Source organism: Lithobates pipiens, unplaced genomic scaffold, assembly GCF_037356315.1.
Source record: "Lithobates pipiens isolate NorthernLeopardFrog02 unplaced genomic scaffold, aLitPip1_a1.2 Scaffold_19, whole genome shotgun sequence".
In the NCBI taxonomy this organism is placed as follows: Eukaryota; Metazoa; Chordata; class Amphibia; order Anura; family Ranidae; genus Lithobates; species Lithobates pipiens.
The window spans coordinates 574323144-574346630 of NW_027507764.1; the positions used below are offsets into that span (position 1 = coordinate 574323144).

At 43.6% G+C, this 23487-nt stretch overlaps 1 protein-coding gene across 1 annotated transcript in view; it reads right to left on the reverse strand.

Annotated features, from left to right (window-relative positions):
* LOC143998112 (collagen alpha-1(XXII) chain-like) overlaps nucleotides 1–23487 on the reverse strand; it is a 393374-nt gene that overhangs the window by 60668 nt on the left and 309219 nt on the right. The window contains exons 18-19 of the mRNA XM_077493857.1: nucleotides 2938–2991; nucleotides 2616–2669 (exon numbers count right to left, since the gene is read on the reverse strand). Coding sequence (XP_077349983.1) covers nucleotides 2616–2669; nucleotides 2938–2991 — 108 coding nt within the window. The remainder of the gene's footprint in view (nucleotides 1–2615; nucleotides 2670–2937; nucleotides 2992–23487) is intronic.

Consider the following 23487-nt stretch of genomic DNA (forward strand, 5'->3'; position numbering starts at 1 on the left):
TGCATAGAGCTGAGAAGGGTTAGGACCCCTGTTGAGTTATTTTTGCTGCCTGTGCCCCACTAGAAAGATGTCCCTTCACCTCCTGCCATGAGAAACAACAGGAAATGAAGGGAAATCTCTTTAAATTAATGAAATTTTCACCTTTGGCTGGACATGCACTGATTTCCCCATCCACACATTTAAGGTGCATCGGGAAATCCTCTTTGTTGTGTCTTTGTATTCTGACACCAGGACTCCCCATCCTCAGAATACACTGATCAGTGCTGCAGCTGATTGGCTGCTTGCACTAATCAAATACCAGTCTTCCAGCAGGACTACTCAGTAAAAGTCGGTTTAACGACTTGCTTCTTTTGAACAGAGAAGGATACACAGGGATCGAAATGTGTTCAGTTCCTGCTGAATTGGCTGAATTTTGTTCCATGTATGGCCAGTTTTAGAGGATTGTTATAGCAACGGATGTCCCCAATGAAAGATTTACCCTCAGTTCTTGCACTGGTGACAACTCTACAATCTTTGACTTTCTGTCTCATGGACCCAGGATCCCCGTGAACAAAAAGAGGGGTTAATTTGCCCAGCGGGGACACAGAAAGCAGTACAAATTTGGAGTACATGCAAAAAAGGTCCTAGATCTCCTATATTCAGAGTTGTAATTGACCAAGCTGACTCACTCCAGTGAGGGTGGTCACACGTACTGGAGCATCCCCAAAAGGTAGGTGGGTCTGGAGTCCAAATATGTAAGAAACAGTAAGCCCTTGTACACACGGTCGGACATTCCGACAACAAAATCCATCAGATTTTGTCCGACGGATTTTGTCCAAAACTGGTGTTGCATACACACAGTCGGACAAAGTTGTCGGAAAATCCGATCGTTCGTAACGTGATGGCGTTATTGCGTAACGACGGGACTACGTTCAGGCTAGTAGCCAATAGCTTTGGTCTAGGAATTTGATCTGAGCATGCGTGGCACTTTGTCCGATCAGAATTCTCTACAAAACGATCAGACAATGTCCGATCGGATCATGTTGTCAAAATTTTTTATAGCCCAGCTCTAAAACTTTGTCGGTTGGATATTCCGACGGAAACAGTCCGATGGAGCCCACACACGGTCGGATTATCCGACAACGCGGTCCGATCTGACATTTTCCATCGGAATGTCCGACCGTGTGTACAAGGGCTAAGGGTACCACACCATGGTCCAAAATGGCTTTATTAGATAATCATTGAAATGAGATATTTAACGCATTTCAGTTGCTCAGACACTCTTCCTTCATCAGGGCACTTGTGCTGTGTCGGGGCTGGGCTCAGCCCTTCCTTCTCTGAGCTAGGCGCTCAGCGGTCAGCTAATTGCCAGCTCCTCTCTCTCTCCACAGTGACTCACCTGTTGATGATATCCTGCTCGTCAGTCCTGCCTACTTAAGCCATCCAGTCCAGGTGATCTCTGCCTTCGCCTTGGTCACATCTCTAGAGACGCTCTCCTGTGTTCCTGTTAGACCCCATTCACACCTGAGCGTTTTGTAGCTTGAAGCCTGAAGCTACAAAACGCTAGAGGGGAAAAATTATATTATTCTCAATGGAGATGGTTCACATCTCCACTACATGTCACCTGAAGCCAAACGCCTGAAGCTCAAACAAGTTCCGGACCCTTTTTTGTCGCTCGAATTGAGCAGATTTGGGCGTTTTTCTACTTTTAACATTGGTGACCTTTTGCCCTGCACAAAATCGCGACAAATCGCGGTAAAAACGCGGTAAAAAACGCTGCAAATCGCGGTGAAAAACGCCGCAAAAAACGCTTGAAAACGCTATGCTCAGGTGTGAATGCAGCCTTAAGGACTTGCTTGGCTGACATTCTTTCTGGCTCCAAATCCTGCTTGCTGTATGCACATCTCTGGCTCCCTGACATTTTGGCTTGTCTGACTATCCATTCCGGTTCCTGAACTCTGGCTATGTTTTGACTACGTTTACTCTGTTTACCTTTTTTTATTATTATTAAACAAGTGTGATTTAACTGCACTTCTATCTCAGTCTGATTCAGTTTATGACATGTCGGAGCCCTGATAAAGGTGGGTAGTGTCTAAAACCCACAAAACACATGGGGGGTTGATTTAATAAAGCGGGAGATTGCTAAATCTGGTGCAGCTGTGCATGGCAGCCAATCAGCTTCTAACTTCAGCTTGTTCAATTAAGCTTTTACAAAGCTGGAAGGTTTCTATGCAGAGCTGCACCAGATTTTATACTTTCCAGTTTTAGTAAACCAGCCCCATTGGCTCTTGTATTCCATTGAGTATCTAATAAAGAAGCATTTTGGACTCTTTGACCATCGGTTTGATGCCCTTTTAGCTTCTTTACATATTTAGCAATAAAAACTTGACGGAGGATTTAAACCTCCCCTACTTCCTACATCATTTCTTTACATGCACTATAAGTACACTTAAATTTATTTCTTTTTTTTGGTAAAATTATATATTTTTTAAATAGTAAAAAAATACAAAAATAAGTTTAAAATATATAAACTTTAAAATTACTGAGATAAAACTGACCCCAGGCCCCTCTATTTTTTTTTTTTTTTTCACTTTAAAAGACAAGCTTAGCAGGGTAATGCAGGAAGTACCAGTTACCTGATCTCCTTTAAGTCCTTTTAGACCCGGTAGACCAATGCTGCCCTTAGGACCCTGATAGGAATAAAAAAAAAAAAGAAAAATGTATTATATTCTGTTACAGATAGATGGATTAGGACATGGAGAGCACAACGGTTCAGTGATGAGCATTCTGGACTTGCAGAGCTGGGGTCCTGAATTCAATGAGTTACAATGGGCCGCACCCCCAGGAAAATTAAGGACTAGCTGCCACTGGCTAGCCGATAATTCAATCCACCAGTCAACAACCAAAACTGAAATATCAGATTTGGATGCAACTGGACTTTACGTTCACATTGCTTACCTCTTTACCTTCAAAGCCTGGCTTCCCAGGGAACCCATCCAAGCCTCTTTCACCCTGAAAAATAAAAAATAATATAGAGTTATTAGCATATGTAGTAAATTGTTGGAAGCAAAAGAGAACTTAGGTACGTCAATATTAAAAAAAAAACAAATAAATAGCCACACCGGGAATCTTGATGTTCTCTATGACTAAGCCTGTAGGCATGGGTGTCCAACCTATGGCCCTCCAGCTGTTGTGGATTTACAGGACCCACAATGAGACATTGCAAGGAAAGTCCCATGAGGCACTGCAAGGCTGACAGTTGCAAGCATGGCACCCAAAGGCAGAGGCATGATGGAACTTGGCTCCCAAAGGCATAGGCATGATGGGACTTGCAGCTCCGCAAAAGCTGGAGGGTTGCAGGTTGGACAACCATGGTTTAAGGCATAAAACAGTGAGGATCTTGATAGGGTCCATGTACTCCCTGGTACAACAAATTTGCAATGAAATGCTGAAGATCCTGGTGTGCGGCTACGTTCTTTTTGAACTTCGATGTGAGTGAGGAGCATGGGTTCACTCCAGAACTGAGTTGAAAGCACAAAGGAATGTTATATTCCTTTTGTAAACTAGAGAAAAAAATGGAGATAAGGAGAGGAAGACATTGTTGAAGTTCAGCCTGAGTGGCTATCATGGCTCCTTCAATAGAGTAAGCCCTCCATACAGTAGAGCTCCCTCCATACAATAGAATAAGTGTAGCCACCCATAGACAAGACGTTTAATTGCAAGATTACCAGGTGAAAATAAAGTAAATAAACTGGATAAAGAAGCTACCTTTTGTAAGGACTGGTAAGGTGCAGTATGCTCATTTGTTGTTGTTTTTTTTTTTTTTTTGGGTGGGGGGTGGTGAGGAGAGGTTTCTATAGACTTTAAAGCATCACTAGCAGATGTGTTTCAGGATCACTGACAGGTGTGTTCCAGCACTGCCTGCAAATGTGTTCCAGGACCACTAGATCAGCTTCCAGTTTTTTTTTTTTTCTTTTTTTTTTCTTTTTGTAAAAACTCAATTGAACAAGCTGAAGTTAGAAGCTGATTGGCTACCATGCACAGCTGCACCAAATTTTTCCCTCTCCAGTTTTTGTAAATCATTACAGTCTAATAAACAGTGCATGCTTTATCCAGAAAGGTTATCATGATTCTTAAACCACACTGAGAATTAGCACAGCTTCTTTCTAATATAAAGATCCCTGTATACAAACAAATCATTTTATTCTTCAATTGTTAATAGTTTCCATACTAAAACTAATTATCCAACTTCAATTTTTGTATATAGTAATAAAACACTCTGCAGTAGTACATTATATATTATATACATTGCTGTAATGATTCCCTACAGCGGGAAAGTCTCTTGCTGTCTATCAGATTAAAGTATAACATGATTACTCTGCAGTAACTTCAGAAGTGATAACAGTATGAGGAACCCCCAGGTATTTCTTTATGGATCTGACCACACATATCCCCTGCATGGGGATATGATCTAATTTTATCTATGGATACTGTTAAACATTTGGGCAAAATCCTTTGACCTTCCTCCCAAAAGACAATGTGTGTGAACCTTGCTGTGTGTGTGTGATATATACTGTATATAAATACATATATATATTATCTCACAAAAGTAAGTACACCCCTCACAGTTTTGTAAATATTTTATTATATCTTTTCATGTGACAACACTGAAGAAATTACACTTTGCTACAATGTAAAGTAGTGAGTGTACAGCTTGTATAACAGTAATGTTATACAATGCAGCAATGTTTTTTTTGGACAGCAGTAGCTTCCTCTGTGGTATCCTCCCATGAAATCCATTCTTGTTTAGTGTTTTACATATCGTAGAGTCGCTAACAGGGATGTTAGCATATGCCAGAGACTTTTGTAAGCTGACACTCTAGGATTCTTCTTCACCTCATTGAGCAGTCTGCGCTGTGCTCTTGCAGTCATCTTTACAGGACGCTCACTCCTAGGGAGAGTAGCAGCGGTGCTGAACTTTCTCTATTTACAGACAATTTGTCTTACCGTGGACTGATGAACAGCAAGGCTTTTGAAGATACTTTTGTAACCATTTCCAGCTTTATGCAAGTCAACAATTCTTAATCGTAGGTCTTCTGAGAGCTCTTTTGTGCGAAGCATCCTTCACATCAGGCAATGCTTCTTATGAAAAGCAAACCTAGAACTGGTGTGTGTTTTTTATAGGGCAGGGCAGCTGTAACCAACACCTCCAATCTCATCTCATTGATTGGACTCCAGTTGGCTGACACCTCACTCCAATTAGCTCTTGGAGATCTCATTAGTCTAGGGGTTCATATACTTTTTCCACTTGCACTGTGAATGTTTACATGGTGTGTTCATTAAAAACATGGTAACATTTCATTCTTTGTGTGTTATTAGTTTAAGCAGACTGTGATTGTCTATTGTTGTGACTTAGATGAAGATCAGATCACATTTTATGACCAATTTGTGCAGAAATTCCAAAAGGGTTCACATACCTTTTATTGCAACTGTATGATCTTTCATACAGGCACACGATTTGCAGAAAATTCCCCTAAATAGGCCTGTTTTGAGAGCAATGTGTAGGGTACCGTTAATGACCTCTTGAGAAAATGCTAGTTCTCTGGCCTTCTTATATTAGGAAAAAAATTTCAAGCAGTGAATGTCTAACTGGTACTCCAAGGGCTCGTTCACACAGGCGACAGTGCTGGACGCCTCTCTGAAAAGCATTCTGCGGTGGGTCTCATTCCACAGGATGGCAAAGTAGTGGCTGCCAGGTATTCAGGAGGCAATGCTACCATGTAAATGACAAAGGGTGATGTAGAGGCAAAGCTAACCAATCACCTTAAATGTACATCTTTATTCGCCAGCCTTGTGCAGTGCTGCTCCAGCTGGCCTTTGCTACATAATCCGTTGACAGGCAAGTTGTGCACATCTTAGTAGTAGAAGAAGTTGGCAAGACGGAGGGGAATAAAACACATTTTATATGTTTTGGCCCACTTGAAGGCATGGTGGGAATTATTTATTTTTTTTTTTAAGATCCTGCATTTGCCCTGTAATGGCGCTTGTTATAGAATAAGCCAATAAATGGTGTAATCTTTTGGTCTTCTTCCAGGTCCAAAGTCCAATTTCCTTTTTATTGGCCAACCACAGATGATGTGCCTCCTGGAGGTACTTCTCCCTGATGTGCCCTAAGACTGCCCCAGGTAATGCCCACATGTGATGCTGAGCCTCCATGATTGAAAGAACTGAAATCCAATTACTGAACGGGACGGACCAAGGACAGTCAGACTGGAGAGCAAAGGGATAGATCATGGTGGATCTCCACAAGACAGGAAATTAGGTGAGCGATATCTGACTTGCTTCAGCTTCTAATACACATTATGAGAGGCTCACAGTGTGCCCTAAAATTAGAGTAAGCCATTTCAGTCCAGGAGAGGAGCCTGTACAACTGTGCAAGACTGAAGGGAAGGCTGGAGGTCAGATTTACATTAAATTCATTAGCAAGTTGTAAGCTGCCATTTTTTCATCCTAACAGGTCCTCTTTAAGGGCCTCACGCTCCAGTCTGTAACATTTTCTTTGACACGAATAAAGCTCTAGGCAGGAAGTGGTTAAGCAGCTGCAGAATTCTATCTGCCAGGTAGGGTTATATAAAGTGACAAATGTAATACGTAGCAATGTCACGGTTCCATTCTGAATATATCAGAGGCAGAAACTAATTCCCGACCCCAGTGATGTGTGATAGCACAATGAAAGGAAGTAATGTATTGCTCCTGGGAGCCGGATCCCATCCGGACGCACAAAGGCTCTTACACTCGTTCTCCGAGGTGTCTGGCGTATCATCAGAAAGGTGATTGAGGCTTTGTAGACACTTTCCGACATCTGAATTATCGCAACTGCTATTTCCCAGCTCTGTTCCCGAAATTATTTTTCAATTCATTCGCCCCGCATCAAGGAGCTGGTGGCAATTTACTTACCTGCCCAAAGTTCCATCAGTCAACTTACAGACTATTTTAGCTTCAATTTTTAGTTATATTCTGTAAATATATATGTACTTGTGGGCAACCATTTTACTTTAAGGCAGGGGTGCCCAACCTTTTGAAGAGTGAGGGCCACTTAAGCGACTTGGTAACTGGTCACAGGCCACAATAAGTGGAGCGGACGGAAGACAGATCAGTGTCCGCTCTGTATATGCAGAGCGGACATGGACACAGCCCACTCTACTCTGTGGGCCCCCCTTATCCGATCCAACCAGCTGGAAGGGGACGGATCCCCTTCTGTTTTTTTTTTTAGTGGATCGGATTGGAGGTAGGTGGGTGCAAATGGACACAAGTCCATCTATAGAGGTGAATGGAGGGTCTGCGTGGGTTGAACCGATCATGTGAAAGGGGCCTAAGGCTGCTTTCACACTGATGTGCGGCAGTTTCCCTGCACTGCGGGTGCAGTATAGTGCACCTGTGGCTTTCCTGCAGGTTAGCTGCACTTTGCCATTGATATCTATTATATCCTGCAGGTGTGGTGCACTTTCTGAAAGCACACCAAACCCGCAGATAATAACAGAAGTCTATGACTCAGTGCAGGTAACCCGAAGGTGCAATGCACTGCACCTGCAAATCAGTTTGAAAGCAGCCCAGTAACCAATGCAGAACAGATATGCCCATACATTAACTGCTTTTAGTAATAAAATTACCTTTAATAACAGTCTTACATTCAGGTATCGCCGGCTGTTGCTGTCCGAGGCTAAATGCATTTGGTATCACTCGGCTTGGGACAGGAGCCGACGCTATACAGGAAGCATCGGCAAATGCGGCTCTGCTCCCTATGCAGCCACTTGCCTCTTCTACTGCTGGCTTCACTTAAAACACTGATGCTCTGGCATGGTGGGTCAGCAACCCATGATCAGGGCTTGAGAACCTGCTATCCCAAAGCAGGAGGTTGTGGGCCACATCAGAAGGCTCCGCGGCCCATATGTGGCCCCCGGGCCACTGGTTGGTTGGGCACCCCTGCTTTAAGGCCTAGTTTACACTTGTGGATGAGGGGGGGCTGTAAAAACAGGCAGTTGAGCTACTCTTTTTGCTGCTTCGCTACTGACCCCTATCAGTTGCAAAGGTAACCATATGGGAGTATACACATGAAGTGGCTGCAATGCTTTGCATCTCAAAAATGAACCCCCTCCATCATGCCAAACTCAATACATTCAAGTGCAACACACACGGTTCTAGCACAGTGGTGCAGGCTTTAGGTGTTAAAAGAGGTGGTGAGGAGGCGATATAACACCTATTTTATGCCTGTTCAACACCCTCTGAAAGCAGTCCTTGTGGATCACTCTTTAGAAAGCTACCACATTTTTAAACTAACCCTTAGCCCTTGTACACACGGTCGGAGATTCCGACAACCAAATCCGTCGGATTTTGTCCGACGGATTTTGTCTGAAACTGTTGCATACACACGGTCGGACAAAGTTGTCGGAAAATCCGACGTGATGACGTTATTTCGTTACGACGGGACTACGTTCACGCTAGTAGCCAATAGCTTTGGTGTAGGAATTTGATCTGAGCATGCATGGCACTTTGTCCAATCGGAATTCTCTACACATGATCGGAGTATGTCCGATCGGAGCATTTTGTCTGAAAATTTTACCAACAAGTTGGAAAACTTGGTCCGTCGGACACTCCGACAGAAACAGTCCGATGTAGAACACACACAGTCGGAATATCCGACAAAACGGTCCGATCGTACACATTCCGTCGGAATCTCCGACCGTGTGTACAAGGGCTTAGAGAAGAGAAAGTACAATGGATGGGCCAATATCTTGGTCCAAGCAGTGGTGACCAATTTTCATGATATAAGGGGCCTCAATTGCTGCCCCTGGCGTTACCATAATATTCAGGAAATGTAATACCACAGAAAGTTATCATATTCTCTAAGAATGCAACAGGAGATGGTCAGGGACTATGAACATTTTCTAAATGATGGTCAGAGAATGCAAACTTGCTGTAGGAGTTGTTGGAGACTGGGGGCATGCTTGAGATTCATAGGCTGGGAACAGGTTTTAGAGGACATGCATAGACTTAGGACACATTTCAGAAGACATTCATAGATTGGAAACACGTTTCGGAATGCATTCATAGACCAGGAACTTTTCTGAAAATCCTCATAGACTGGGGACGCGTTTCAGTAGACCTTCATAGACTGGAAACACATTTCAGAAGACATTTACAGACTGGGAACATGTTTCAGAGGACATTCAGAGACTGGGAGAATGTTTCAGAAGACATTCATAAACTGTGGACACATTTCAGAGTACATCCATTGACTGGGGACATGTTTCAGAAGTCATTTATAGACTGGGAACATGTTTAAGAAAACAATTATTGGCTAGCACAATTCGGAAGACTTTTATAAACTGCTGATATGCTTTAGAAGACATTCATAGACTGGGGACATGTTTTGGAAGACTTTTATACACGTTAGACTGTGGACATGTTTCAGAAGACATGCATAAACTGGTGACACGTTTTAGAAGACATTCATAGACTGGGGACATGTTTCAGAAGAGTTTCATAGACTGGGGACATGTTTTAAAAGACTTTCATACACATTGTAGACTGGGGACATAATTCAGAAGACATTCATCGACTGGTGACACGTTTCAGAAGACATTCATAAACTGGTGGCACGTTTCAGAAGAAATTCATAGACTGGTGACACGTTCCAGAAGGCTTTCAAAGACTGGGGACAAGTTTCAGAAGATTTTCATACATGTTGTAGACTGGGGACATGTTACAGAAGACATTCCTAGACTGAGGACACGTTTCAGAAGATATTCATAGTCTGGGAACACGTATTAGAAAACAATTATAGGATAGGAGCATGTTTCGGAAGACTTTTATGAACTGATGCCACAATGGCTCCTGCTGCTGTGTGAGCCAATGAGGAGAGAGAGATCCGGGAGAGCCACTGATCCAATGAACATCTTTGAATCGAGATGAGGCTCAGGTAAGTACAGGGGTGGCTTGGGGGGGGGGGGGCTGCACCCAGAAGGTTTTTTACCTTAATGCATAGAACGCATTAAGGTAAAAAAAACTTCTGTCTTTAGAACCACTTTAAGATTGGATTCATGTTGTATTAATTAATTAAGGCAGGCCATTCATTTAAATGAGCTGCTTTAACCACTTCAGCCCCGGAAGGATTTGCCCCCTTTGTGTGAAGGCCATTTTTTGCAATATGGCACTGTGTCACTTTAACTGACAATTGCTGTCATGCAACGCTGTAACCAAACAAAAGTTATGTCCTTTTGCCCCCACAAATAGAGCTTTCTTTTGGTGGTATTTGATCACCTCTTCGTTTTTTATTTTTTGCGCTATAAACAAAAAAATAGCGACAATTATGAAAAAAAACACAATATTTTGTCATTTTTGCTATAAGTATCCCAATTTAAAAAAAAAAAAAACTAAACAATTTTTTTCCTCAGTTTAGACAGATATGTATTCTTCTACATATTTTTGGTAAAAAAAAAATTGTAATAACTGTATAAATGTCACTGGAGGGGAAGGGGTTAACACTAGGGGACGATCAAGGGGTTAACTGTGTTCCCTAGGTGTGTTCTAACTGTAGGGGGGATGGGACTGACTAGGGGAGGAGAGAGATCATGTGTTCATACTAAGTATGAACATACAATCTCTCTCCTCTCCCCTGAGAGAACCTGGGATTTGTGTGTTTACACACACAAATCCCGGTTCTCGCTCTGTCACGAGTGATCGTGGGTGCCCGGCAGTCACCGCGCCCGCCGGGCTCGCGCATTAGCACTGGTGACACGTGCCGGGCATGTGCTTGCACCTGCTGTCACATCTTAAAGGAGCGATGTACAGCTACAGCGATTTGCGCAGCCGTGCCAACCTGCCGCCGTATAATGACGGTGGCTGGTCGGCTAGTGGTTATCAAAACACAACAAAAAAAGGTGATTACACATTTTTTTTTATAATGCAGCACACCACAGTGTAGTGGTAGTGTGCTATAGCTTGTTGCGGTGTGTGCAATGTAGGTGCATTGGTGAGTTGCAATTCAGAATGAATGGCATTGCCGTGCGCCAACAAACCTGCTGCACATTGTGGAAGCGCGATAACGCAACTTTGTAAATCCAGCCTTAATGTTTTTTTTCCCAGATGTAAAAAAACGAGCAGCATATTGTAAGTAATTGTAACCATTTATGTTGGGTCCCATTTACATCTCTGCTTTTAGGTAACGCATGTGTCAATGTGCACATTACCAAAATGGGGGGGGGGGGGGGGGGCAGTGCACATTACATGTATGCCTGCTTTATAGTGCTATTTGGCACTCTAACATGCTGAGGCAATATACATGCCTTGCAGTGTGCCATATCCAATTTTCAGGAGTGTTTATTTCAATGGGCTGCCCTAATGAAACATATGTTAATGCATGAAATATAGATCATTAACACACTTCAAAATTGTAAATAGGCCCTTCATGTTTTAAAATCCTTGAGTGTAGGCTGCAATTACATGGGCATGTTAGGTCATATTTGCTCTTTACATAAACAGGTTCTGCTTAGTAGATCAGCACAGTGGTTGTGACTTGCTTATTTCAATTTCAGGCTTACCTGATTGAAAACAATAGACTGTTTGCAGTCTGTAATGACCTAAAACACCCACAATATTTCTGGCAACCAAAGTCTTAAAGCGGAGTTCCTTCCAAAAGTGGAACTTCTGCTTTAAGCACTCCTCGCCCCCTGACATGCCACATTTGGCATATATTTTTTTTTTTGGGGGGGGGGGGGGTGGGGTGTACTCTTTTTTTCGTGGAACTTCCTGTCCCACTTCCTGCTTCCTATCTTCGGCCGCCTAGGCGACTCCTCCTCTTGCCCTTCCCTGACAGCAATCTTATGGGACCTGAGTTTTGGCTGGCCAATAGGAGAGCGCAGCGTGACTCGCGCATGTGCAGTGCGCGCCCGGCCAGGAAGCCGTAAGCTGTCACGGCCGGGGGCCCACAGTTACCATGGAGGAGGGGCAGAGGCAGGGCCGCTGATAAGGCAGTACAGCCAGCCCTCCTGTACTGGGCCCGGGCCTCATCAGTTCAAAAGGGGGAACCGGGCACCTGCTGAGCAGGAGTGCCAGCAGCAGTGGTGGCCCATCCATTAGTTGCACTTAGCGCCACCCCCTCTCTCCTCACCACCCCCTATATGCAATGGATAGATTCATGCATAGCATAAATATATCCATGGCCACTGCGGCCTTTGTGGCGTCATTTACTTGAATGGGTCCTGTTTAACGCGGGTATCATTTCTGCCATGGCTGCAAAGCCTAGTATCACGGGAGTTGCATTTTAGAAAAAAATATAACTTTATATTTTCGGAGGAGGGGGGGTTCTTGTCAGATAGGCTGTAGGGGGCCCCATGATTTCTATCAGCAGCCCTGGGCAGAGGAGCTAGCCTCCGGACGGCCACATCGCTGGACCGTGGGGCAGGTAAGTGTCGGTTTAATAAAAGTTAGCAGCTATGCTTTTTGTAGCTGCTAACTTTTAATAAACGAAAAAACGGATGGAACTCCGCTTTGAGGTCCAATGAGCAAGCTTGGTAGCAATGTTTTGTAATCATAACAAAAGAGCAACTTTTTCAATCAAAATAATAATAGGGATTTACAAAGTTTTGTTGGGAAAATGCTGCTGAAAAACTATCAAAGAAAGGAGTTGGAAACTTGGATTCAGTTTATCGTAATGCGTTTCCCTATACACTATTTCCCTTATAGAAGAAGCAGATTCTCCTCTGAATTCACACAAGACACCATAGAGTGTTTATACAGAGTACGGCTTGTGTCTCAGCATGTGCTGCCTTTCTTTCCCCCCTGCCAGCAGTGCACAGGAGGGGTCCGCAGTAATGGACAAGAAACAGCTGCTGGCCATCACTAAAAAACTTTCGGGCAAGCCCAGCATCACCCGGGGGACCTGTTAATTCAAGCTCTCTACTCGACAAATTAGCTATTTGTAGCGTGTCCAGATTTAGACTGTAAAAGGTAAAGCAACAATCTGTCACTTAGTATTTGGAGCTACACACCAGATATGGAAGACTTAAAAGGAAACTTATTACTGTTTTGAAGATACAAACATATGGTCAAGTTTGTGGACATCTGACCATCACACCTATATACTGTAAGCTTGTTGGACGTTGAATTGCAAAACCATGGATCCTAATATAAAGCTGTATCCTTTGAAGCTATAACATCCTCTACTCTTCTAAGGAGGCTTTTCCCAAGGGAATTTGTTACCATTTAGCTAAAAGAACATTTGTGAGGTCAGGTACTGGTGTTGGATGAGGAGACCTGGTGTACAAAATCATCCCCAAAAGTGTTCAGTCAGGTTCAGGTCAGGGCTCTGCAGCTATAACTCCCTTTGCTCTTCTAAGGAGGCTTTTCTCAAGAGAATGTGCACACATTCCGCTAAAACAACATTTGTGAGGTCAGGTACTGGTGTTGGATGAGGAGGCCTGGCTTACAAGTCTTCCCAAAAGTGTTCAGTAGGGTTGAGGTCAAGGTTGTGTGTAGGCCGGTCAAGGCTTTGTGCAGGCCACTCAATTTCCCCCACACCAAACTCATCAAATCATGTGGCAAAGTCATGCTGGAGAACAAAAAAGGTCTTCTCCAAACTGTCACCACAAGGTTGAAAGAGCACAATTGTCCAAATGATCCATTACCAACCAAGGTTCTGTGGAACCTTAATGTTCCTCCAAAGGTTACTAGGGGGTTCCATGAGTTGAGGATGATTGACCTTCTGACTGATGGAGTCCAACACCACTTAGCCCTTGTACACACGGTCGGAGAATCTGTCGGAATGAGTCTTATTGGACCGTGTCGTCAGATAATCCGACTGTGTGTGGTATGCATCGGACTGATTCCGTCCGAATCTCCGTCCGACCCAATTTTCCAACATGTTGGAAATATTTCCCGACCAACTGGGCCGGACGGACCTAATCCGATCATGTGTAGAGCATTTTCATCGGACCAAGTGCCACGCATGCTCAGATCAAATTCCTACATCAAAGCTATTGGCTACTAGCCTGAATGTAGTCCCATCATAGCGTAATTACGTCATCACGTCCTGAAAGATCGGATTTTTCGCCAACTTAGCCCGACCGTGTGTATGCAACAGTTTCGGACACAATCCGTCGGACTAAATCTGATGGATTTGGTTGGCAAAATCTCCGACCGTGTGTACGTGGGCTTAGAGCCAGCAGCATGACACCAATGATCTTTTAGCTGTCTGTAGGGGTGACATTCTGTCCACTATTGTAAGGGGACACATTGTTCCTACTGACCACCAATATAAGGGGTATTCTTACCACCGACCACCAATGTAAGGAGCATTCTTCCCACTGACCACTAATATAAGGGGTATTCTTACCACGATCACCAATGTAAGGGTAATTCTTACCACTGACGATCCATATTAGGGGTATTCTTACCACGATCACCAATGTAAGGGTAATTCTTACCACTGACGATCCATATTAGGGGTATTCTTACCACTGATCACCAATATAAGGAACATTCTTACCACTAATGATCAATATAGGGGGTATTCTTACCACTGATCACCAATATAAGGGGTATTCCTTAAAATGACCACCAATGTAGGGGGCATTGTTACTACTGACACCAATTAATTATTTTTAGTAGGGGTTTGCTAAGACCTGAAAATTATTTCTAGAGTTCCTCTGCGGTAAAACTGTTGAGAAAGGTTAGCCTCTGTATGCAGCATTAACCGTAAAGTGAAAACAAAGTCTGTGCCACAAGCATGGTGCTCTTTCAGGTGGCCAGCCTCATGGAACCAAGACGGACGCTTCTAGCATCTTGAACCTCCAAATGGGCCTCAACAGGTATTCCCCGTCTGGAACCACCAATTAATACACCTGGGCCTTGCTGCCTTCTTCGGCTCCGGGTAACCACAACTAAGATACAAACAAAGGAAGAAGGCACACCAGGCTACTGCAATACTGTATAACACGTTTATTAAATATTAAAAGTCAAATGTACTCACAAAATAAAAAAGGCAAAGACTTGTCATGAACAAATGCCACCAAAACGAAATCCATCGAGTAGGACACAATTAACACGTTTCGAGGGCCATGTCCTCTTATTAAGAGCTCTGAAAAAGAGGGCATGGCCCTCGAGACATGTTAGCGTTTATACAGTAATGCACTAGGCTGGTGTGACTTCTTCCTTTGTTTGCAGCATTAAAAGCACCCTTCACTGGAAACACCTAAACTCCAAAAAGGGACCTGCCAGAGACTTCCTGTAAGCCAAGACCATCATGTTCTATCACTTTGGCCAGGGCTCACAGTACTCCTTCATTTACACCTCATATATACCCATGAGGCTCAAGGCACAGCAGTGCCTAGGCACAGGAAGTGCACTGCAATTATTTTAGAAGGAAATAAAGCCAAGGAGTTGATTTTTCAGGGTATGGTGCAGGCACAATTAACAACTCTAGATGCCCCCTATGAAGTAACAAATCTTGAGTCCTGGTTTACTTTTAAAAGACTGGAGTTCCTTCTTAACCAGTTGTCGACCACCGCACGCCGATATACATCGGCACAATGGCAGCGGTGGGCAAATGGGTGTACCTGTACGTCCCCTTTAAGAGCCGGGGATAGCAGGCGCGCACGTACAGCGCGACCTTGCCCGCGGGACCAGTGGACTCGATGTCCGCCGGTTTCCCGGCAATCGTGTCACGGAGCCTCAGAATTCTGGCTTGTGTCATGACAGAGATCACTGCTCCCTGTCATCGAGAGCAGTGATCGCTGTCATGTAACTAGTAGACCCCCCCCCACAGATAGAATCACTCCCTAGGACACACTTAACTCCTTCATCGCCCCCTAGTGGTTAACCCCTTCACTGCCAGTGTCATTTACACAGTAATCAATGCATTTTTTATAGCACTGATCACTGTATAAATGACAATGGTCCCAAAATAGTGTCAAAAGTGTCTGATGTGTCCGCCATTAATGTCGCCGTCCCGATAAAAATCACAGTTCCCCACCGTTACTAATAAAATAAAATGAATAATAAAAATGCCATAAAACTATCCCCTATTTTGTAAACGCTATAACTTTTGAGCAAACCAATCAATATACTCTTATGCCGCGTACACACGACCGGACTTTTCGACTGACTTTCGGCAGCGTTCCGACGGACTTTCCAAATGAACAGACTTGGCCACACACAATCACACCCAAGTCAGACGGATTCTACCGTGATGACGTACGACTGGACTAGAATAAGGAAGTTCATAGCCAGTAGCCAATAGCTGCCCTAGCGTCGGTTTTCATTCGTCGGACCAGCATACACACGAGCGGATTTCTCCATAGGAACTGGGTCCGGTGGAGGTTCCGGCGAAAAAAATTTGAAACATGTTCTATTTCTAAAGTCTGCCAGATTTTTGGACAGCAAAGGTCCGATGGAGCCCACACGCGATCGAATTGTCCGACGGATTTGTTCCGTCAGACCTTTGCTGTCGAAAAGTCCGGTCGTGTGTACGAGGCATTATTATGATTTTTTTTTTTTTTTTTTACCAAAAATATGTAGAAGAATACAAAAATCGTTTTTTTATATATTTGTGGGGATATTTATTGAAGCAAAAAGTTAAAAAAATTGTTTTTTTCAAAATTGTCGCTGTATTTATAGCGCAAAAAAAAAAAAAACGCAGAGGTGATCAAATACCACCAAAAGAAAGCTCTATTTGTGGGGGGAAAAAAAGGACATCAATTTTGTTTGGGTACAACGTCGCACGACCGCGTAATTGTCAGTGCTGAATCGCAAAATGTGCTCTGGTCAGGAAGGGGGTAAAATCTTCCGGGGGCTGAAGCGGTTAATGGAGGTCAATTAGGAAGATATACAGAGTAACTAAAGGATCATGAAAGGAGCTTATTCGGTAATTTGCTTACAACGTGAGATGTGATTGGATGTGACCTCATCAATACACCTCACAATAGATTATTAAGTTGGATGAAGCTTATGCTGATCTCTTCACTGTTTCCTATAGATCTGTGTATTGTGGGACATTGATCGCTGCGCTACGTTGTGCAGATTACGGTATTATTCTATGTTGGGAAAATGACACCAAAGATTATCGTGATTTCTTGCAGAAGATAATGCTAAATGTCAGAGACGCGTACTATTGATCTCATGCGTCCAAACATTGTTATCCATTAATGGATCACAGATACACCGCTGGTTCCTTTTAGGCCATTGTGTTTCATTTCTAGATTTAAAAAATACAAAATTCAAAGTTATTAGTATGAATGCCTTATCCTATTTATTTCTGTAAAAAATCCTTCTAAAACAGAAAATTTAAAGGGCAACTTTGCTTTGGTGTAAACAAAAAATTTGCGAAAAAAAGAAGATTGCGCATACAATTGCTACACAAGCCAAATTGTAATTTATTCTTTAAAAAAAAAATGACCTATCCTTTTAAATCTGCATCTTCCGTACTTATCTAGAATATTCAACCCAATATGGCAACCTGGAGGCATAACGTGCATGGAGGTGTACAAAAATGTCATTTCCTGCTTGTGTGATTGGCTCGCTGATTTTTTCAGAAGCCTGCACTGAGATACAAGACGGATTTTAGGCATCCCCTGCAATAGGAATGTCAGGTTTTTGAGATTCTCCCCAAGGGTTTTACATTTCTGAACAGATGCAGGCACTGCAACTTTTCTCGTTAGAACGCTGAGAATGCACCAAGGGGGTTATAATGAACCAGATCAGGGGCGGACTGACCATTCCGGCGCACTCGGGTACTGCCAAAGGGCCCCAGGCCACTAGGGGGCCCCATCAAGGTTGCCAGTCTCAGTAAAACCAGGGACAGTATGTAAAAATCTGTTGTTTTTTTTACATCTGTCTTTACATCCTTTTGGTCTAAAAATCCTGAGATTATAGCTGTCCCACCTCTCGAGTAGCCAACAACAATATACCCCTCCCTCAACAGTAGATCCCTCCCATCAACAAAAGATCCCCCAGCAGCCAGCATCAATAGACCCTCCATCAGCCAACTACAATAAACCCCTCCCCCAACAGTAGATCCCCCCCAGCAACAATAGATCTCCCAGCAGCCAGCATCAATAGACCCTCCATCAGCCAACAACAATAAACCCCTATCTCAACAGTAAATCCCTCCTAGCATCAATAGACTCTCCATCAGCCAACTACAATAAACCCCTCCCCCAACAGTAGATCCCTCCCAGCAACAATAGATCTCCCAGCAGCAAGCATCAATAGACTCTCCATCAGCCAACAACAATAAACCCCTATCTCAACAGTAAATCCCTCCTAGCATCAACAGACCCTCCATCAGCCAACAACAATAAACCCCTATCTCAACAGTAAATCCCTCCTAGCATCAATAGACTCTCCATCAGCCAACAACAATAAACCCCTATCTCAACAGTAGATCCCTCACAGCAACAATAGATCTCCCAGCAGCCAGCATCACTAAAGCATCCAGCACACCCCAGCACCCTTTTCCATTACATACATTCAGTGCAGGAGGTGCCAGAAATGTGTTTCCCCATGTTCCCGCTGAAAAAAAGCCCTGGATTACCCAGAGGAGATTGTTTTTTTCTTTTTTTTTCTCAGCATAAGTGGGGTTACTCTTTAAAGCTGAACACAAATTCACTAAGTTATGTATTTATTCAATAAATTCCCACCATGGTGGAAATATTCAGATAACTGTTTGGGGTCAGTACCTGTAATGATAGTATTCAGTATATGAATTCCACTGCAGAATAAACAACGTTGTCACCCTATTAAAGGAAGTTAAGTAAATCTACTGGTGGGATCTACAGGTGGCAATATACTGTATGCTACAGGGGGAATCTTTAAAGACAGAAACTGCGGAGTTAATGCTAGACAACTGCAATTAGTTTCGTTCTGAATTCGTTTTTTTTAACAAATTCCGACAAATTCGTTAATTCTGAATTATCCAAATTAATTTCCGAATATTCGTAAATTTTAATATTCATAAATTTCGAAAACTTGAAAATTCGAAAATCTTTTTCGATGATCTTTCTCATCTTCGGATTTTCGTATTTACGAATTTACGCATTTCTGAAATGTTACAAAATTCCATAAAATTAAAAATTTGTAAAATTCGTAATTTCTTTTAATACATTTTATGAATTCACGAATTGAGATCATAACGAGTGTTCAGAAAAATGGAAAAAAAAAAAACAACAAAAACGAATTATACGAAAATGATCAAATTTTTGTCGGCAGTGCTCATGTCTAGTTAATGTTAGTGACACATAGCCGTTTTCTAATTGGTTATACTTTAAAGAGGAAGTAAACCCTGATGAGTTTACTTCCTCTTTGATTCCCTGCAAAGGTAAAGCATAATGGACTACTATGCATCGCATACTACTCCATTATGTGTCACTTACCTGACACAGGAGCCAGCGATGTCACCGCTGTCCCCTGTAGTCTGGCGCATCCATCTTCTTGGTGGGTCTCGCTGCTCCGCCGCTGTCATTCGGCAAAGCCGCGATGACGTCACTCCCGCACATGCGCATGGGAGCCGCCACTCGCGGCATATTGCCGTTGACCACGGCACGCTCAATGTGCCTTGTCTACGGTTTTGAGAACCCTTCCTTAGTGCCGGTTCACACTAGTGCGATGCGAGAACCCTGCAAATCAACTGCGGGTTCCCGCATCGCACTCGACACGCACGGCAGTTCACACTGCCATATGCGAACTGCTGCGGAGTGTCATTATATGTTATGTTAAGGACACCCCCATTTCAGCTCACCTTTCGCACTGCGAACTGACAGTTCGGACATGAATCGGACCGCATATGTGTGTACACACATGCGATCCGATTCTGGTCCGAACAGAAAAAAGGGTCCTGTGCGTGTTTGGACCGAATGCATTGCAATATCAGTCATACTATCTGTATGGCTGACATCGCACCCGCACAGACATCGCATATAATGTGAACAGCAGTGCGTTGCGAATTACATGCGATGTCTGGCATCGCGCTAGTGTGAACCGGTACTTAATTTATACCTATGGGAAAAATAAAACAGCTGTGTGTCAGTAGTAGACATGTGCAGACTAGAATATTTCGTTTCGTTTTTTCGTTTTCGTCCGTAAATTTTATTTATTTAGTTACTCCCGAAATTCGTTTTTATTTATTTCGTTTTTCGTGCAAAAATTGCATTCGTCCGAAAATCCACATGAATTATGGTCGAATCTGTCTTGGAAGGCTTATGGTATCTGTCGAATGGATAAAGAAGATTCGATGGAGCTGCTAAACTATATAGCCTATAGGCGGAGCATTCGATTGCCGAAATGTACGATTGCAGTGTCGTATAGTTGCGACGATCCCGTCGAATATTATTATAAACATGTAACGATCCCGTCGAATATTATTATAAACGTGCAACGATCCCGTCGAATATTATCATTATTTTTTTTTAATTTACTTCCCCCACCCAATTCCAGTATCTCTGTCGATTCTGTTCTCTCTATGTCGAATATTTACTCTCTGTCGAAGCTTTTCTATATAATAGGACTAATAGAGGTAAACGAAACTTAAGCACATTCGACCACAGGTTCAATAGACATATGGAGTCACGTCGAATCTCCTATTCTATATCGAACGGTCACTTCGAATCTCCTATTCTATATCGAACTGTTGTAACAACGAAAACGAAAAAAAGCATTTATTTATGTCGGATCTTTCGTTTTTCGGAATCTGCACTTTCGTTATCGTTTGTCAAAACGAAAACGAAAATACCTGAAATTTGGACGAAAATGCATTCGGACGAAAACGAATGCACATGTCTAGTCAGTAGCATTAACAGCAGTTTTTTGTTTTTCAGAGTCCACCCTTAAAGTTTTATCACTTGTTGATCCTGCCAGTAGATTTGTTATTTTTCCACTTCCTTTCACAGGGTGACGGCACTGACCATTCTGTGGTTAAACTGCACAGCAGTGTTGTCACCCTATGGTCAGGTTTGACTTAGTTAGGAGTGTAAGCCCTTGTACACACAGTCGGACATTCCGACAACAAAATCCGTCGGATTTTGTTCGTCGGATTTTGTCCGAAACTGGTGTTGCATACACACGGTCGGAGAAAGTTGGCGGAAAAAATCCAATCGTTCAGAACGTGATGACGTTATTTTGTTACGACGGGACTACGTTCAGGCTAGTAGCTAATAGCTTTGGTCTAGGAATTTGATCTGAGCATGCGTGGCACTTTGTCCGATCGGAATTCTCTACAAACAATCGGACAAAGTCCGATCGGATCATGTTGTTGGAAAATTTTATAGCCCAGCTCTAAAACTTTGTCGGTCGGATATTCCGAGGGAAACAGTCCGATGGAGCCCACACGCGGTCGGATTATCCGACAACACAGTCCTATCGGACATTTTCCGTCGGAATGTCCGACCGTGTGTACAAGGGCTAAGAGACCAAATAAAGCCCAACTGCAGCTCACAATTTTTAGTGCGTTACAATGACATCCTGTTTATAGGGCTGGGAAAATATCTTTGCCTATTGGAAAAACGACAATCTAAAGGATTTAAAGAACTACAACCCCAAGCAGGTCTTTCCCAGCTATGATGCCCATAATATGTCTACTCTTTGTTACCAGCTATGCTCACAGGAAGCTGGATCTCTATCTAGTTGGAGGGGGATGATGGGGGGGGGGGGGGGTCGTGATGCTACCGTACAACAATGAGATATAAATTTAATGAAGAATTATAAGATTGCTTTGATTTGCATTTGATGTTCCGCCGAGTAATTCTGCCGCCCACGACACACTCGCCTTATCTATGGTGGGTGAGTCACTTTCCTCTGTGGCCCCCTTAGACACAGCCGGAAGGATTGGACTGCCACTGTGACCAGGCTGTTATTGAACTCCACTTAAAGATCCAGGGTGTGGGAGTAGATAACACAGGCTTTATGATAAACTTCTGAGGACCGGATAACACAACCGATTACAACTTGTAGTTCCATCTCCACATTGCATAATACTCAGCAATGTTGTTTGGGGTTTTATTTTTTATTTTAACGGTATTAACCCTTATACTGACCAAGTGGTAATTTGCTTGAGAGATCAAACTTTCGCATCCATTTTTTGTAGAGCTCCAAAGCAATCAAAGACATAAAATAACAGGAACACCAAGTGGAAACAAAGGGAAAAAAGCCTGAAAACGGATGCAGCCACCACCTCTAGGACTGGAATGATGCAGCATATTATATAGTAACATAGTCAACATGGATGAAAAAGATATCAAGTCCATCAAGTTCAACCTCTCAGTGCTGTCCGGTAGATTGGTTTTGCGCCATGTGTCACGTTATCTGATCTTGGATAGGTAGGTAGCCAGGCGGTCCTCCTCCTCAGTAGCCTCCCTCATGTCATGTAAACTGGACTGGTCTGTTACTTTTATGACTGTAAGAAAAATGCTGCTAATGGGGTTGTGCTGTGGACTGGGATGAGTGGTCTGCAGACTAGCCTGGGTGGTCTGTGGGCTGCGTGGTCTGTGGACTGTTCTGGGTGGTCTACTGACTAGGCTGGGTGGACTGTTTGGTCTGTGAACTGGGATGGGTGGTCTGTGTGGTCTTGGCACTGGGCTGGGTGATCTGTAAACTGGGCTGGGTGGTCTCCTGACTGGGCTGGGTGGACTGTGAACTGGGCTGGGTGGTCTGTGGACTGGGCTGGGTGGTCTGTGGACTGGGCTGGGTGGTCTGTGGGCTGGGTGGTCTCTTTGCTGGACTAAGCTGGGCGGGCTCTTAGCTGGGAGGTCTCTTTGCTGGACTAAGCTAGGCGGTATCTTTGCTGGGATGGGTGGTGTCTTTGCTGGACTGAGCAGTCTCTTTGCTGGACTAAGCTGGTCAATCTCTTTGCTGGACTGGGCTGTCTCTTTGCTGGGCTGGGCTGGGCTGCCTCTTTGCTGAATTGGAATGGACTGGGCTGTCTCATTCCTGGACTGGGCTGCGTCTTTGCTGAATGGGGGTGCGGCTGTCTCTTTGCTGGACAGGGCTGCGGTTGTATCTTTGATGTACTGGAATAGGCTGTCTTTTTGATGTACTGGGCTGTGGCTGTCTCTTTGCTGGACTGGACTAGGCTGTCTCTTTTCTGGGATGGGCTGTGCTGTCTCTTTGCTGAATTGGAATGGACTGGGCTATCTCTTTCCTTGACTGGACTGGGCTGCCTCTTTGCTGGATGGGGCTGCGGCTGTCTCTTTGCTGGACGGGGTTGCGGCTGTCTCTTTGGTGTACTGGGCTGTGGTTGTCTCTTTGATGTACTGGACTAGGCTGTCTCTTTGATGTACTGGACTAGGCTGTCTCTTTCATGTACTGGACTAGGCTGTCTCTTTGATGTACTGGACTAGGATGTCTCTTTGATGTACTGGGCTGCAGCTGTCTCTTTGATGTAATGGACTAGGATGTCTCTTTGATGTACTGGGCTGCAGCTGTCTCTTTGCTGGACTGGGCTGTGTCTGCCTCTTTGATGTA